The sequence below is a fragment of the Giraffa tippelskirchi genome, chromosome 3 (assembly GCF_054371585.1).
Source record: "Giraffa tippelskirchi isolate mGirTip1 chromosome 3, T2T-mGirTip1v1.2.pri, whole genome shotgun sequence".
Classification (NCBI taxonomy): Eukaryota; Metazoa; Chordata; class Mammalia; order Artiodactyla; family Giraffidae; genus Giraffa; species Giraffa tippelskirchi.
Window position 1 is genome coordinate 32,029,634 of NC_137277.1, and position 16,252 is coordinate 32,045,885.

A 16,252-nucleotide genomic window follows, 5' to 3' on the forward strand; every position below is an offset into this window, starting at 1 on the left:
ATGAAAAAGAGCCATCTTAAACAAGGAAGAGTTCTTGGATAAGAAACACATGACTTCTAAACTAATGAAACTCAATAAAAGCAGGAAATAACAGATTTGCCACTGCCCGAAGCCAGACTGGTCCATTCCAGGATGGGCTGGAAGAAATCTCCAAAAATTCAAAGGAAAGAAGGAGGTAATTCCATGAAAGAAAGGGGAAAGGCAGAGACGTGGAATCTTTCTCAGAACATTGAAAAATATATATGTAATAGCATTTCCAGAGTAGATGAGGAAGAAGAAAATAGCATGGAAATTCTTGAAAAGATATTTTGCACAGCTGCAGAAAGGCCCAAATCAAACTTGAAATCATTCATCAAGTGCCAGAAACTACTACTGCAGCAGGTAGAGGTGGGGGCCCCAGAAGTAACTGGGTAAAATTTCTAAATTTCACAGGTAGATACATACAGTATGGTATATTTGAAAGTTGCTAAGACAGTAGATCTTAAAAGTTCTAATCATAGGAAATAAATGTAATTTGTGTGGCATGGATGTTAACTAGACTTACTGTGGTGATCATTTTGCAGTATGTACAAACATCACATCATTACACTGTACTCCTGAAACTAATATAATATTATATGTTAATTACACCTCAATCTAAACAACCACCAAGGCCAAGGGGTGGCAGCGGTGATTGGGTGAGGGGTGGAGTAGGAGTCTGGGGTTAGCAGATATAAGATTTTATATATGGAATGGATAAACAACAAGGTCCTATTGTATTTCACAAGGAAGTATAGTCAGTATCCTATGATAAACCATAATGGAAAATAATGTAAAAAAGAATGTGTATATAGTATATGTATAAGTGAATCACTTTGCTGTACACAGCAGGAACTTACACACTGTAAACTCACTATACATCAATAAGCAAATTAAAATAAAACCACCACAACAATACAAATACGAAGCTAGATATAAATGTATATAAGTACTGTTCAGAGAAAAGAAGTTTCTCTCTGAAGAAAAGCTGATTCCCTCAAGCTTCCTTTTTGCAACAGTGTAATAAAATTCCGAGCAATATTTACAGAGCTCAATGGAAACAGGTTGTAACTCAAATGGGACTCAAAAACTGCATCTGGTCTAACATTCACAAACAAGGGTGAAAAATAAGGCGTTTTTAAACCTGCAATGAACTGAAAAGTTTTATCAGCCACCCATTCTCTAAAAAAATTATTATTCCCAAGAGAAATAAAACTCAAAAAAAAGAACAAGTGAGAAGATTTTCTATAGGATCTTGGGGTAGGGAAGGATTCCTTAAACATGATATCAAAAATTCTCTCCTTAAAGGAAATCATTATAAATCATATTACTTAACAATAAAAGACTGGTTTATGAGATAATACCATAAAGAGAATAAAAAAGGAATCCTTAGAGTGGGAGAAGTTACTTACAAAAACCATATAAAGACTCAACTCCAGAATACGTCAAGAGTTAGTTCTGCAATACAACAGGAAAAAGGCAGGAAACTTAAAGGAAAAATGGACAGGGGACCTGAACGGTCACCTTACCACAGAAATATGAAAAGTTGCTGAACCTATTAGTCATCCAATCTATGCCAGGCGATTTTACAGGGAATACCAAAACACATCCACAGCATGGCTAAAACTGAAAAAGACAGGCAAAACCAAGTGTTGGTGGGGACATAGCTCAGCTGAAGCTCATGTATTTTGATGGGAGGGGGATGTGGACAAGCCCCTCAGAAAGCTGTTTTTACATCATTGGCTAGGACTTAATGGTAGGCAAACACCATGATTCAACAGTTGTTCAACAAAAATGTAAGGAGACTTTCCTGGTGATTCAGTGATTAAGACTCTGTGCTTCCACTGCAAGGGGCATGGGTTCAATCCCTGGTTGGGGAATTAAGATTCCACATGATGCAAAACTCAGCCAAAAAACAAATTAAAAAAAAAAAAATTTGGTAATGTCTGTACCAAAACACACGTGCTAGGATGTTTGTATCAGCAACATTTCCAATCGTCAAAAACTGGAAACAACTGAAGTGTCCATCAACAGTAGAGTGGATAAATAAAAGGTGATACAGATGTGCATGGATCCCTACCACTTTCTCTCTTGTGTGTACTAGCTAATTCTCATTCTTATTTAAAATTAGCTCAAATAGCTCTCCTCTTGAAAAATCAGTCCTTTAAATTTCTGTCTGCTCTGTGGTCTTGTGCATCTTCTTCCTCACATGGCCATGCCCCTTGAAAGGCGATGCCAGGATTCAGTCTCCATTTTCTCATCCCCCCCCACCATTTTTTTTTTTTTTTGGCCACACTGCACATGACCTGTGGGGTCACAGTTCCCCGACCAAGGCAGTGAAAGCCCGGAATCATAACCACTAGGCCACCAGGGAACGGCCTCTTCATTGCCTTTCAATTCCTTGGTCCACATCCATTTGGCTTTACTACTGCACCCATGTTGCTCTCACCTTGGTTACCGACCAACCACCTCCTTATTATTAAGTCAAACAGTACTCTTTGTTCCTTACCTTACAGAAACAGCAGCACTAAGCAGCATTGAAGACTCCCTCTTTCTCCCACCTTGGAGCCTGGGATACTTCCTTCTTCCGGTCTTCTTCCTGGTTTCCTAGTCCCGCCCCTTCCTTCCCTCTGCCAATAGCGAACCGTGTTGGTGGTCCTCGGCATCCCCTTTTCACTCCACAGGTTGTGTAGGTCACAGCCATCCTCATGATTTCAGTGATCTTCCGAATGCGGGTATCTCCCATCTGTAAATCTCTGTGCAAAGGACCCTGAGCTCCAGACCTCTCTAGTGAATGCTTTTGACTTGAGTGTCCTATAGGCGACAGACACTCAGATTCACAATTTTTAGTATTAAGGTTACTCACTCCGGCCTTTTGCTTCTGTGAATGGAATTAACACACATTGGACATTCACCTGGGCTTTCCAGGTGGTGCTAGTGATAAAAAAAAAACCCGCCTGCCAATGCAGGAGACTTAAGAGATGTGGATTCGATCCTGGGTGGGGAAGATCCCCTGGAGGAGGGCATGGCAATCCACTCCAGTATTCTTGCCTGGAGAACCCCAGAACAGAGGAGCCTGGTGGGTTACAGTCCATGGAGCCACAAAGAGTCAGACATGACTGAAGCAACTTAGCACGCACACATGGACATCCACCTCTCTCGCCCAGACCTGAAACCTCTCTCTCCTTTGCTGTTCCCATCTCATGATAGAATGAAAAGTCCCATACTTTTCATTCTATTAACATGTTTCAAATCTACCTTATTCTCTATTCCTACAGCTGTTGTTCTTAGTCGAGTCACCATCTACTTGGCTGGTTTATTAAGGAATCTTAAGTTACTACTTTCACTCCAAACCCTACCATCATCCCATCATTTCTTCTGTACCGAATTCAGTATGTTGAATTTCCCCTGAAGTTCTTATTTCTGTAGAATAAGGAGGGCACCAGTGATTTATCAAACTAATTCACAACTTACTGCGTGTATTTTAATAGCATATACATAACTGTATGCTCACTAATGTCCTCATTTGGTTAGTGTGAGTGAGATGTACAGTGTATGAGATCAGAAGCACTGCAGATAAGTAAAGTGTGATCACTGGTTCTGCCAAGTTTCAGATGTGTAACCTTAAGTGATTAACTCAGCCTTTCCAGACTCAGTTTCTTCATCTGTAAACTGGGGGTGATCATAATGCTGTTTCATGGTACCATTGTGGGGATTTTACAAAGTAACAGCACAATGCCTGGTACATTGCATAGTCAAGAAAAAAAGCTTTCATCTCTCTCTAAAATAAACATTTTATTTAAAAATATACACGTATTTTTTAAAAAAGAACACATGCTAACTTTGGTATTTAGCCATTGCTTCTTTTCTCTTCCTGGTCACCCACATTTCTTCCTAGTTATGTATAGTTGAGTGAAGGAGCCGACGTGAAAGCTCCACCACACGGGGTCCCTGCAGAGAACATATGCTGGCTCTTTGGATTTCTTTGCAAAGTGCCTCTTTGTGTTTCCAGGAGGCAGGATTTCAAGCACCCAGCTGTGCACTGCCCTCTTTCCTCGCTGCAGGCACGTTGGAGAGAACTCTGGGGAGCAGCGTGGGTTCTCTTCCTTTGGAAAACGTTACAGCAGCCTCCAGAATCCCCATCATTCTACGACCTTCTCCCATAAACCCTCCGGAGCTGTTAAAGCACACACAGGGAGCTCACAAGGCCAGAGGTGATTGAAGTTAAGTGCAAGAGACCACCAGGAGTTTGTCTTAATCCATAGAACTCTAGAAACTTAGATTCCACCAACTCCTACCATCAGAAGGGAACTTCTTCATGTTATCGAACCCAGTGAGTCTACAGCAATTTCCCTGGGAGGTAATAGAGAAATTTTTCTCGGATCTCTTCCTGTCTTAAAATCATTTCCTAATGCATAGTCTCACCCTAGCCAGGGCTCCTCTGAAAATGTGGATTCCAGAATCAAACCCAGCTCCTCACCATGCTGAGCAGCTCTCTAGCTTACAGCACTGTCTTGTGTGTCTAGTAATATCATCTAATAAAGCGCTAGTTAAGTTTCTGCATCTCAACCGCCCTGCTGGTTTCCACTGGATTTATAAGAAAACTTAAGACTCCAGACTCTTTCACTCTGAGTTCTCTCACAGCTGACAGCAAACTTGGTGCATCTGTGGACCACAGCCAAGCCCAAAAGGGGGGCCAAGCTGCCCTCACAATCCTGCAGCTTTTTTTCCCTAAAAGATAGAGGCTCTCCATGGACACCCTACACTGTAAGTGTCCCTTGTGTCCAGAGAGCTTGTTCTGAAGATCAAGATGAAGGCACGGGACAAAATAATAATAATAATAATGTTTCCTTTATCCTTCTCTGATTTTCAAAAGGTTTCTGTATCTGGCAATGAAGACAAATCCTAAAAGCTCAAACAGATGTTTTAAGTGGTAGAAAGACATCTAAGTCATATGTTGCTGCTGTTTGATCACAGAAGAAAAAAAATGTCAGCATGAGCATAGGTTTTAGCTAAAAAGCCCCCTCCCCTTTAGGAAAACGAAGAATCCCTTGTCATCATAGGTAAAGGGATTCTGGTTGGAAGACTTGGAAATTACCAGTGTTCTTGCAACCTCCCAGTCCCTCAAGATCGGAATCATCTGTGCAGAGTCTACGTGGTACTGGACATCTGGGACAGAGGATGTGCTCTGCACAGGTGAGAAATCAAGTTATTATCTACTGGATGAGTAAATCTGACGCAGGAGTTTTTGGTCAAATCAGCACTGGTTTCTAGAAGAGGTGATAGACACCTCTTCAAGAGGTCTTTAGAAAAGACTGTCTTGAATGCTTGGGGTAGGTTTTTGATCCCCCCTCTTTTTTTCAGATTGGAAATAAATGTTTCTGGATGGCAAAGGCCACCAGTTCACAGACCCTTGACTGTTCCACTGAAGACTCTCCTGTTTTCCTTATCTGTCGGGGCGATCACTTCATGGAGAGAATGGTCTCTCATCCCAAGCTTTTTGATTTCCTTTTCATAACATAATGTCTCAGCTGAACTGAGAGGCTGTGACCTGACCTTCCTTCCTTTCCTCCTTCTTTCCGTCCTTCCTTCTTTCCTTTCCCCCTTCCTCTCCCTTTCCTTATAGTAGAATATGCGTCATCTCAATAGCGACTTAGCAGCAGCAGCAGCAATAACACTGTTAGAAGCAGGGCTTCTACTGAGCACAGGCTTAATGGAAGTATTTGCACAAAGGAACTTCCTGAATCCATTGGATAAGGGTGAACCCACAGGACTGTGCCAGAGTTGGGAGCAGCTGCAAATGTCTGCTGGTCTGCTTTACCACAGGGTAGTCCTGGGGGTCTTGAGAGGACCACATGTGGTCAGTTTCAAGCCCTAAGAGCCTTAAGAAACTTGACCATGGCCATCTTCTTAAGTCTCTGTACTTCTTTTAGTCATGGCCAATTTGTCACCAGAATAGAAGACACAATTAAGAGTTTAAAAGAACTTAAAAAAAAAAATCCCTTATAGGAAACATGAATTAACACAGATGATCAGGCAGCAACCAGCTTCATCAAGCTTTTCCCAATTATCCTCAGTTTTATCTTTCAAATCTCACATCTGATCTATGGAAAGAGAGCGTGAATGTGGTGGGTGGGGGCTGTGGGTGGAGGTTGAAAGCAATGATCCAGGAGTCTGCTCTGGGTTGTGTGCTGGTTTGTAGCAGCAAATATCTTTTGTTAACTGTGAGGCGTATATGTCAGTGCCAGAAAACAGCCTAAAAATATCCCAATGAAAATGGATAGTCTTACAAAGACAGAGGCCTCCTAGCCAAGTCTAGCCCTTCAGACAGAAATACCCAAAGGGAAAAAAATAATTGACACTCAGACCAGAGTCTCAGAGATTGCTGTGAGGTTGTTTTCCAAAGGAAGGGGGATAAAAATAACATTAAAAAATTCACACAACTTGGCACATGAGAAACGGACTGACCAGCGAGCTTTGTCAAGATCCCCCAAAAATGTCAACGTCTGAGGAACACAAAGGTGAGGAATGTGTCAGGAAGGTTTTCTTCCCCATAGCTTCATCATCAAAGAAGAGATGGCAATTTTCCCCTCAGGATCTTTGGTTTTGATGACAGACATCAAAGCAAAGTGGAAAATGTACCGTGTGGCTCTTTTAAAGCACAAGGCAGATGAAGGAATGTAAAACGACTGTCGTCTTCCACCGCTGCTCTCTGTGAGAGAAGGCAGTACCTTTCCAGTGACCAAAGGTGAATGCTCTCTGTCTTTTCACCTCACAGTCACTGTCGAGACGGGCTTGTTCATCGTAAGCAGGTGACTGTGCGTCACTGGGTTGGAGCCTTGAGTCATACATAGAAGCAACTTGTAGTCTGGGTGATGAATCGGGAACTCGCAGTGAGAAAGGCCAAGATCATTTCACAGCAGATGGAGGCTTAAAGGCTTTTGGTATAGAACTCTGTTGCACTGCCTTGAAGATACACACACATACACACATGTGTATGTATATGTTCATATGGATGTGTATATATGGATACACATATCCACACATACCTATAGACACACATACATATACATATGTATATATCTATACATACATGCATATGTGTGTGTGTATATATATATATATAATATATATATTCCCCTCCTCCCCTCCTCACCCCCCCAGTAAGATGCGGCAGCTTTCAGAGTAGCAATCACCAAAAACACTCTGTGTTCACACATGTTAACATGTTAACAATGGAATGACTTCTAAATCTTTTTTTTTTTTTTTCCAAAAAGAGAACTTCTAAAATCACAACATGTTTGGTTATTTTCTCCATAAGTGCACAGTGAACATTTTTTTTTTACAAAAGAAGAAAACAGTGCCTTAGTGATTTAAATAAAAAATAAAAACAGCCAGAGCTACCTTCTACAGCATGCAACACTATGAATCCATGCATTAGAACCACAGTGAGCCTTAGAGACGATTCTGCAATTTAAGTTTTCAACTCCCAGCAAAAGCAGGGGAAGTGGCGAGGAATGCACACAAGACCATCGTCTTTTTTTCCTTCCATCCTTTTCGACGTGCGATTGTGTTTTCTTTCAGAAACCCAGACCTAAAATACTCTTTCCTTGGAACTATACTTTGTATTTACCTTTACAACGTAACGATTTCCGGTTTTCCCCAGAGCAACCCAAATCAGAGATTGCCAACCAAATGAGGGTAGGGACAGCTTCATGACTGATGGACGGAATCATTGGTTTCTTTCCTTTGATTTCTTTCTTTTGACTTTCTTTTACAGCAAGTTATCATGCAGATGGAGAATGAGTTACCTGGGAGAACCTTGACTTTGAGCCTTTTAACGTATGGTTTTATCAGCAGTACGACAGCTGGTAAATGGGTGAAATCCTCTTCTCCCAACGTTGGGGCAGAGAAAGGAAGATCTTCAAAAGAGGAAAAAGAAAGGATGGAAAGTTTGAAAGAAAAGTAGAGTGAGAGAAAGATAATGGAGGTGGACCCCTCCTTCCAATAAGAAAATAAAAAGAGAAGCCAAACGTCCATAAATAATCACCGTGTTATATGAATAGTAACCCACTGTGTTTATTCCCATCATATGTGCTATCTGGATTATTCCTGATAACAGTTTCTTGAGACCAGAGAGATACTTCTGATTTGCTTACATGGTTGTCTCTAGTCTTTGACACTAAAGGAGGTTGTGCTGGAGAACGGCAGGAGGTTTTGTCTCTCTTCTCGCTTTAGGGTCTCTCCTGTTTCACAATGCTCAACACCATGGTGGGGATTCCCAGGTGGCTCAGTGGTAAAGAATCCACCTGCCAATGTAGGAGACCCAAATTCGATCCCTGGGTTGGGAAGATCCCCTGGAGGAGGACATGGCAACCCACTCCAGTATTCTTGCCTGGGAAATCCCACGGACGGAGGAGTCTGGCGGGCTATAGCCTGGGGGGTCACATAGAGTCGGAAGCAATCACCTGAGCGACCGAGCACACACATCACCACAGAGACAGTGACAGTGATCCGGCCACTGGTTAAGAAAGCGAAATTTCAGGTGGGGTTCTTTGGGCCAAAGGTAGGTCGGTTGTTATCAGTGACCACATGGAGTCCTGGGTACAGGGTTGGGGTCACTGTAGCTTTGTGGCCAAGGGATACTGAGTTCACTCCACTTCCCTGATAATGGATTGGTCCTGTCCCTCTGTTCTGCCTTAAGAACCTGACACTGGGCCTGACCTCTATTTTGAAAGGCTGGTGATGGAGACAGGAGAAGCAGCCTCCAGGGGTACGACTTCCATCACCTTTGAAGGACTGGCTTCTGTGTGTTCCCCAGAGAGCTTACAACTTCTTTCCACGGCAAGAGGAACAGATTCATGAGAAAAGCTTACAAAGTGAGATTATGCCCCGACAGTGCCTGAAAAAAATACAAGCTAGAAAAAAAGATTAGTGTTTGAAAGGCATTGGAAGAAACATTTTTTTTTGCATTCTTGATCTGAAAAAACATAATTTTGAAAGCATTGCTAAAATCAATAACAGTCACTGAATGTTGGCAAATATTACACTATCCATCTATTAAAAAAAAAGACTCCTGTTTGTTCTTGCTGGTTGTTACAAAAGTCTCCATGCTTGTTTTTCATTCTCTCCAGCTCCTCCTCCCCTTCTTCCTCCTCCCTCTTCTTCCCCTCCTCCTCCTCTTCCAGCTCCTCCTTCTTTGGGAGAATCTAAATATTTGTGGTCATGTGCTTTCCCCAGTGGGATTCCTCTTGGCCTTCCTTAGCACTTCATCAGGCATTTACCACTGCTGTAGGTGGAGGTCCATGGGGGAATTCAGATTGAGATCCGTGACATCCAGGAAATCAATGTTGAAGATGCTGGGGCCCCCGGTAGATAGGGAGCTGAAGCTTGGGGCGGAGCTGGGCGGCGTGAGGTCCAGCCATTCCATGCTTTCCCAAGGAGATTCTGTGAAGCTTAAGGGCAGCCCACTGCTGTCCACAGAGGAGGGTGAAAACTGAGTCTGCATGGGGGACAGGGGGCCTGGCAGGATCTCGTGTGCGTTGAAGAGGTCTTCCGCAGCCTTCCCTGAGAATCCATCCATCATCCCGTCGAAAGGAGGCTCCTCACTCCCGATTTTCAGAAGGGTGGTGTCGCTCACCTTCCCCAAGGGGCTCTGGGAATTTAATAAGACTTCCAGGTGCTCGTCGCTGTCAGCACCGAAGTGGTCAAAGGAGAGCTGGCCTCCTGTGGACGCTGGTTCAAAGGCTGCCGAGGACTTGGGGAGGGCACCAGTGGGGCTTCGAGAAGACCCAGGGATCTTTGGGACTCTGTGAAGACATGAATGATCCTCTCTGGCATCAGCGGGCATTTCTGTTGGTAAAACACAACGGGAATTGTTCAATTGCTTCCAATCGATCGTGATCATTCAAAAATTGATCATTCAAAAATTGACCAAAGACTCATTCACTGAAATGAATCTTTGGAATGAATGAATGACTTACAGAAGGAGATGGCCATGCTTCTTGGGTTGTGGCTCTTCACCTGGTCTCACCCCTAAACCACTCTGTATATTGAAAGTTCTTCCTTTGGGTCTCTCCCCAAACCCTCTCTTGCTGGAAATTCCACTCTGCAATTATCAGACGCTCAAAGCAGGTGCTTTTACCTGCTCCTTCACTGACACTTGGCTGCCCCTGAAGACACTGCATCCTCACTATAACCTCACTGGGGGCTCTTTTCTGCTCAGCCAGATGAGTCCTCAGGTCCTTTCTTGCCACCACCGTCTGATCGTTACTCCTCCTCCTTATAACTCTTCAGTGGTTTTGAAGGTCACCCTGCTCTCAGTGTCCGCCCCCGCCCCCCGTCTCCTGGTCCCTCCTCCTCATCCACCAAAAACTACTCCTCGGTTCACTGCCTCTCTTCCACTTCAACTCCTGTCATTCTCCGTGACTTCAGCATCCCGGAAGTGACATGTAGTCCATGGGGGCCTCTCCGTTCCCTGACACCCCATCCCCCTCAATGCAAGTGATGCAGCCATTGCCACTCTGCTGGACACACCCTGGACTTTGTGGCCCCAAACACTGCATCCTCTGAAAGTTCAGTTTCAATCACCATTTCCAATTCCCTGTCCATTGCCTCCCACTCCTTAGGTTCACTTCATAAGGACCCTATGACAACAAATTCTCAGCCATTTTGAGTCACTCCAGTCTACCGACTCCATGATTTTATCACTATCCATCAGCTCCTTCTGGTTTTTATTTATTTTGGCCACTACATGCGGCATGTGGGATCTTAGTTCCCTGAACCAGAGATCGAACCTGCCTTCCCTGCAGTGGGCATCACGGCCACTGGAGCACCAGGCAATTTCCTGGCTTTCGCTTCTTTTCCTGTGCAGTCTGTACCCTTGATCCACCTCTCTAATTGCTCTCACATACGTCCTCAATCCCCCTGCCCTTTTCTTCCATCACCGTACTCCCTTGGCAACAAACCCACACCTGGATGAATCTGACTGTCTGTTTTCTCCGAGTCCTTCCAGGATTGGCTGGACTTTTAAGAAAAAAATTGCACAATGAAGTTGCCCAGTTCATTTTTAAATTCATGATGTCAACCCTAGAGTCAGCACTTAATACTGCCCAGTAGGGGGCTTCCCAGGTGGCGCTAGTGGTAAAGAACCTGCTAGTGGTAAAGAACCGGCCATCTCCGTTGTAAGATGTAAAAGACGCAGTTGAATCCCTAGGTCGGGAAGGTCCCCTGGAGGAGCCTGGCGGGCTACAGTCCATAGGGTCACAAAGAGTCAGACACGACTGACGTGACTTAGCACGCATGCACTCAGGCACAGAGAGAGGGCGATCCTACCACTGCTTCTTGTGATCCATTCATCACTGTTCTTCTTTCCTGGAATTTCCCAGGCTACACTCCCACACCCTGTTTGCAGACCTTCCACATACTTCATTAAAAACATAAGGGTGTCTTCACTGCTATATTTCAAGTGGGTAATCAACAAGGACCTACTGTATAGCACAGGGAACTCTGATCAGTGTTATCGTGTGGCAGCCAGGATGGGAGGGGAATTTGGGGGAGAATGGATACATGTATATCCATGGCTGAGTCCCTTTGCTGTTCACCTGAAACTTTCACAACGTTGTTAGTCGGCTATACCCCAATACAAAATAAAAAGTTTAAATACAAAATATAATGGTGTCTGATAGGAACCTGCTCATCTTTCCATCATGAAACTTAACAACGGTACAGACACCTGTGCCCATGTTTTTCTTCTTCTCTCTTGTTACAAGGGAGGAACTGCCTGTTTCCTTGCATGGTGCTCATCTCTCTTGCCAGGGAGCAAACCCCCAAAGGTGGAGACTTTGCCTTGTTCAGCGATGGACCTAGTCCGATGCCTGGCCACTTTCTCTCTGAAACTTTCAATGCTGTCATTTAAGTGCTCAGCACTGAAGAATTGATGCTTTTGAACTATGGTGTTAGAGAAGACTCTTGAGAGCCCCCTGGACAGCAAGGAGATCAAACCAATCCTAAAGGAAATCAACGCTGAATACTCATTGGAAGGACTGATGCTGAAGCTCTTCAGCCACCTGATGCAAAGAGCTGACTCATTGGAAAAGACCTTGATGCTGTGAAAGATTGAAGGTAGGAAGAGAAGGAAATGATAGAGGATGAGATGATTGGATGGCATCACTGACTCAATGGTCATGAGTTTGAGCAAACTCAGGGAGAGAGTGAAGGACAAGGAAGCCTGGCATCCTGTAGTCCATGGGATGGCAAAGAGTTGGACACGACTTAGGGACTGAAAAACAACAACAACTTAAGGGCTCCAATATGGAGTCTTTTCTTTCTATCCACACATTCTCCTCACATGATCATAGTCACTTGTGTGCTTTCAAATTTTAGGCACAACTATCTAACTGTTTAAAAAGAAATAAATGAATGACTTAAAAGGAGGCCAAAAAGAACACATTGATCACTGTCACTGCTTGAATGATGTGTGAACATGAAGGGCCCATCGGTGGGAGATTCATTTTGAGTAGGTAGCACAAACTTGCTTTACCTGCTTCCTTCTCATAATTAAGAGGAGAGGGACATTGGGATTAGAACAGTAGGGGAAATGGTTTAGCAGGAAAAACATTTAGGAAAACAAGGACCAAGCTGAAAGATGAAAACTGTTAAAACAATTGCTGAAAAGTTTTCTGAGAACAATGGGACAAAGGTGATGAGGGATCACCCTCTAGGACTTCTTTTATCTGCTCCAAACATGGACAGGAGGCTCAGAGGCAGGGACGCTCCACCCCAACATGGCTCTTTGGTCCAACTCACAATGAGCATCTGACCTTGGCCCTAAGAGTCCACACCCTAGAGTGCATACAGGGGCAGAGCATCCTGATATCTTACCTCCACTTTCAATGAGGACATCCAGGAGTTCATCCATCTGCTGGCTCCGGGTCATTTGCTGTTGCCAATTAACCAAAGGAGAACAGAGAAATTAAAACGTAGTGACTGCTTCTGTAGGAAATCATTGGAAGCAGTATGACAGGTTTTTGAATTAGGTTTGGTTAGCAGTGTCTTTTTTTTTTTAATTGTGGTAAACTACAAACAACATAAAAATTTACCATCTTAACCATTTCAGAGTATAGTATGCAAATGCATTAAGTTCATTCACGTGGTTGTGCAACTGGCACCACCGTTCAGCTCTGGAACTTTTTCATCTTGCAAAACTGAAACTCTGACCCCATTAAACACTAACTCCCCATCCCCTCATCCCTACAGCTCCTGGACACCACTGTTCTGTTTTCTGTCACTGGATTTGATGACTCTAGATATCTCATATAAGTGGACTGATACAGTATCTTTGGGGCTTTCCTAACAGCTCAGTTGGTAAAGAATCCACCTGCAATGCAGGACACCCCGGTTTGATTCCTGGGTCGGGAAGATCTGCTGCAGAAGGCATAGGCTACCCACTCCAGTATTCTGGGCTGGAGAATTCCATGGACTGTATAGACCACGATGGGGTCACAAAGAGTCAGACATGACTGAGCCACGTTCACTTTCACAGTGTCTTTCCCTTTATGGCTGGCTTATCTTACTTAGTATAATGTCTTCAAGGTTCATCTATGTTGCAGCAGGGTTCAGAATCTCCTTCCTTATTAATTCCGAGTAATATTCATTGTGGGGCTTCCCAGGTGGCCCTAGTGATAAAGAACCCACCTGGCAATGCAGGAGACTATAAAAGACTTGGGTTCAATCCCTGGATGGGGAAGATCCCCTGGAGGAGGGCATGGCAACCCACTCCAGTATTCTTGCCTGGAGAATCCCATGGACAGAGGAGGCTGGCAGGGTATAGTCTATGAGGTTGCACAGAGTCAGACATGACTGAAGCAACTTAGCATGCAGGCACAATATTCATTGTATGTATAGAATACATATTTCCTTTATCCATTCATCCTTCAATGAACATTTGGGTTGGTTCCACCTTTTGGCCTTCGTGAATATGAACATAACTGGCTAAAGGTTTTGGTAGCATGCATTTTTGGACAGGATAACTACTAAATAAAACAATCTGCCACAACAAGAGAAGAGGGGGAAAGGAGGCAGAATGATCTCTAGCCCAGAGTCATTCAGAGAAAATTCAGTTGTTTGAGAAGTTTCCATTCCAGGAGATGGACACCTTATTATATAAATAGTGTGGCCATCATTTATCACTTTGAAGTGACTTGGCTAGGACACAAAATAAGTCTCAACAATGAAGCATCTTTTCTGATCTCAATGGCATGAAACTAGAAATTAATCAGAGGAAAAGCAATGAAAAAAAATGCTTATGTGGAAGCTAAACAACATGCTACTAAAACACGAATTGGTCAGTGATGAAATCAAAGAGGAAATTAAAAGATACCTAGAGACAAAGAAAAGTTGGACTTAGTCTAAAAGTTGGACTATAAAGAAAGCTGAGTGCTGAAGAATTGATGCTTTGGAACTGTGTTGTTGGAGACGACTCTTGAGAGTCCCTTGGACTGCAAGGAGAGCCAACCAGTCCATCCTAAAGGAAATCAGTCCTGAATATTCATTGGAAGGACGGATGTTGAAGCTGAAATTCCAATACTTTGGCCACATGATGCAAAGAACTGACTCATTGGAAAAGACCCTGATGCTGCGAAAGATTGAAGGCAGAGGGAGAAGAGGGCAACAGAGGATGAGATGGTTGGATGGCATCACCGGCTTGATGGACATGAGTCTGAGCAAGCTCTGGGAGTTGGTGATGGACAGGGAAGCCTGGCATGTTGCAGTCCATGGGGTCAAAAAGAGTCAGACATGACTGAACTGAACTGAGAGACAAATGTCAATAAAAACACAAGCATGCAAAATCTATGGGATGCAGCGAAAACAGTTCTTAAGAGAACGATAGGGATACCAAAATTCTTCAACAGAATAAGAAGAATCTCAAATGAACAACCTAACCTGTCATCTGAAACAGTTAGAGGGACTTCCCTGGTGGTCCAACGGTTAAGACTCTGCACTCCCAATACAGAGGGTGTGGGTCTTATCCCTGGTTGGGGAATCAGATCTCTCATGCCATGCAGCATGGCCAAAAAAAAAGCAATTAAGGAAGGGGGCTGGGAAAAAAAAAAAAAAAAACAATTAGAAATAGAGCAAACAAAACCTAAACTCAGCAGAAGGAAGGACATTAAAGATCAGAGAGGAATTACATAAGATAGAGATGAAATAACAACAGAAAAAAATCAATAAATCCAAGAGCTGGTTCTTTCAGTGAACAAAATTGGCAAACCTTTGGCCCACCAAGAAGAAAGGACCCAAATAAAGAAAATAAGAAATGAAGTGACTTGGACCTGCCTCCCGTTTGGGTGCTGAGGATGTGGCTCCCGTTTCTCTGGCTCCCCATTGCACTTGTAGTGAACACATCTTCCCCTCTGGCTCACCTGAGTTAAGTAAACTCTGTCTGTGGAGGTCCACTTTGCCTGGCCCTCTTCTTTTCTTTTGAAACCACAAAGGATCCATTTGATGTTTACAGAGACCAGGGGATGGGGATGAGGAGGACAAAGGCATACACAGATCTCAGTCCCTGGGATCACTGAGTTTTGAAGCTAGCAAGAGCCTTAGAAACAGTTATCCCAGCAATTACTCTCATATATTAATGTTTGAGTATGTATCTTGTGTCAGGACAATGTGATCAATGCTATGTCATCTAGAACCCTTATCCAGTAGATATCGTCTTCATTTCATAGAAGAGGAGTTGAATTCTTGACCAGTGTTTGTGGCAGTGGCAGCTGGCACCAAGTCTGGGCATTTGGGTGCTAAGTCAACCTCTTCTCTCTCTGCCTCACACAGCGTCTCTATACACACCACGCTTCTCCACAGTGAGCATCCGGACAGTCTGTTTGTTCCGGCGGGGGGAGGCAACAGAATCTATATGCGTGAAGCCACATCATATAAAACAACATGCCCTGAGTCAGTCTGTTCTTCCATGAAGATCAAATCGTGCGCTTACCTGCTTCACTGCATCTTCGTAGGATGGCGGCTGGGTTATTTCTGAAACTGCAGAAGTGGACTTGGAAAAAGTTGGGGATGGAATTGGAAACTTTGGCCCTGCCTTATCAGAAGAGTGCAGACCCGCCATCTGCGTGAGTAAAATTCAGAGAAAGACGATCAATCCATGCATCAGACATTGTATATAGCTCCTGTTTTAGAAACTATAGACTCAACTGTAGAAAAAATTGATTAAAGGGAAAAA

The 16,252-nt window shown here is 43.6% G+C and overlaps 2 protein-coding genes across 7 annotated transcripts in view; both read right to left on the reverse strand.

The window, feature by feature from the left end:
- ARHGAP44 (Rho GTPase activating protein 44) overlaps window positions 1–2,606 on the reverse strand; it is a 129,867-nt gene extending 127,261 nt beyond the window's left edge. Inside the window, exon 1 of the mRNA XM_081580665.1 lies at window positions 2,528–2,606. Coding sequence (XP_081436791.1) covers window positions 2,528–2,556 — 29 coding nt within the window. The 5' untranslated portion in view covers window positions 2,557–2,606. The remainder of the gene's footprint in view (window positions 1–2,527) is intronic.
- A 6,360-nt stretch (window positions 2,607–8,966) lies between these two features.
- The window catches only part of MYOCD (myocardin), an 85,496-nt gene continuing 78,210 nt past the window's right edge, over window positions 8,967–16,252 (reverse strand). For all 6 annotated transcript variants that reach the window (XM_081580661.1, XM_081580659.1, XM_081580662.1 and 3 more), the window contains 3 exons: window positions 16,010–16,138; window positions 12,901–12,958; window positions 8,967–9,870 (listed from right to left, as the gene is read on the reverse strand). In XM_081580661.1, coding sequence (XP_081436787.1) covers window positions 9,299–9,870; window positions 12,901–12,958; window positions 16,010–16,138 — 759 coding nt within the window. In that variant the 3' untranslated portion in view covers window positions 8,967–9,298. The remainder of the gene's footprint in view (window positions 9,871–12,900; window positions 12,959–16,009; window positions 16,139–16,252) is intronic.